General features: G+C 66.3%; 1 protein-coding gene across 1 annotated transcript; it reads right to left on the reverse strand.

The window, feature by feature from the left end:
• Positions 1-47: 47 nt before the first annotated feature.
• LOC103919935 (FACT complex subunit SSRP1-like) lies at positions 48-625 on the reverse strand. Its single transcript, XM_009327572.1, has 2 exons — positions 459-625; positions 48-149 (listed from the first exon to the last, which is right to left on the reverse strand). Exons 1-2 carry the CDS (start codon positions 588-590, stop codon positions 54-56), a joined length of 228 nt encoding a protein of 75 aa, XP_009325847.1. The 5' UTR covers positions 591-625; the 3' UTR covers positions 48-53.
• Positions 626-772: the final 147 nt, after the last annotated feature.

Here is a 772-nt window from a genome sequence, read left to right on the forward strand (position 1 = left end):
CGGAGGGGCGAAGCCCTGCCACCCCTCCCACCAGCCCCCTCTGCTCAGCGCACTCACGTCTTGGAGCTCTCCGACTTGCTGCCCACGCTGTACTCCTTCATGGCCTTCTCGTAGTCCCTCCTGGCGTCCTCCGCCTTGCGATCCCACTCCTGCAGCAAGAGCACAAGGTCAGCGGGGCCCTCTCTCCTCCCCCGCCACCAGAGCCCAACGCCGTCCCCACCCACACCACGCCAGCGCTCCCCACCGCGTCCCTCGCCACCTTGGATCAAGCCTACGCCCACCCAACAGCTCGCCAGCCCGAAGACATCGCCTCCCCGCCGCCGCCCTCCCGCCTACGGAGCACCGGGTTCCCGAGACCAAGCAAGAGCCCGCCGGGCCTCCTCACGTCCAGCCTCCCCCTCCTAGACCAGGCTCAGCTCTACCCACCCGCAGAGCAACCCCGACGCCCCGTCCCTCACCTCCTTCTTCTCCTTGGACATGGCTTTCCAGAGCTCCCCGGCCTTCTTGGACAAGTCTGTGATGCTGATGCCAGGATGGTCCGACTTGATCTTCTCGCGGTTGGCGTTCAGCCAGAGCATGTAAGCCGACATCGGCCGCTTGGGAGCGTTGGGGTCTTTCCCCTTCTTGCTCTAGGAGGGAGGGAGCGGAGGGAACAAGCATGAAAGCCTCGAACGGCACCGCTCACTAAAGACCTCGGGGCCCGGGGCTGCCCCGAGACGAGGGGCCGGGTCTCATCTTGCCTCCCACACCCCACCAGCAATCCAGCTGCACC

Source organism: Pygoscelis adeliae, unplaced genomic scaffold (genome assembly GCF_000699105.1).
Source record: "Pygoscelis adeliae isolate BGI_AS28 unplaced genomic scaffold, ASM69910v1 C10384785, whole genome shotgun sequence".
Lineage (NCBI taxonomy): Eukaryota > Metazoa > Chordata > Aves > Sphenisciformes > Spheniscidae > Pygoscelis > Pygoscelis adeliae.

What these genes read in the sequence shown, in the direction of transcription:
- LOC103919935 (XM_009327572.1), bottom strand. Translation starts at nt 590, where the DNA reads ATGTCGGCTTACATGCTCTGGCTGAACGCCAACCGCGAGAAGATCAAG. An exon ending in TGTCCAAGGAGAAGAAGGAG is followed by an intron (nt 150 to 458) that starts GTGAGGGACGGG and finishes CTCTTGCTGCAG; the next exon opens with GAGTGGGATCGCAAGGCGGA.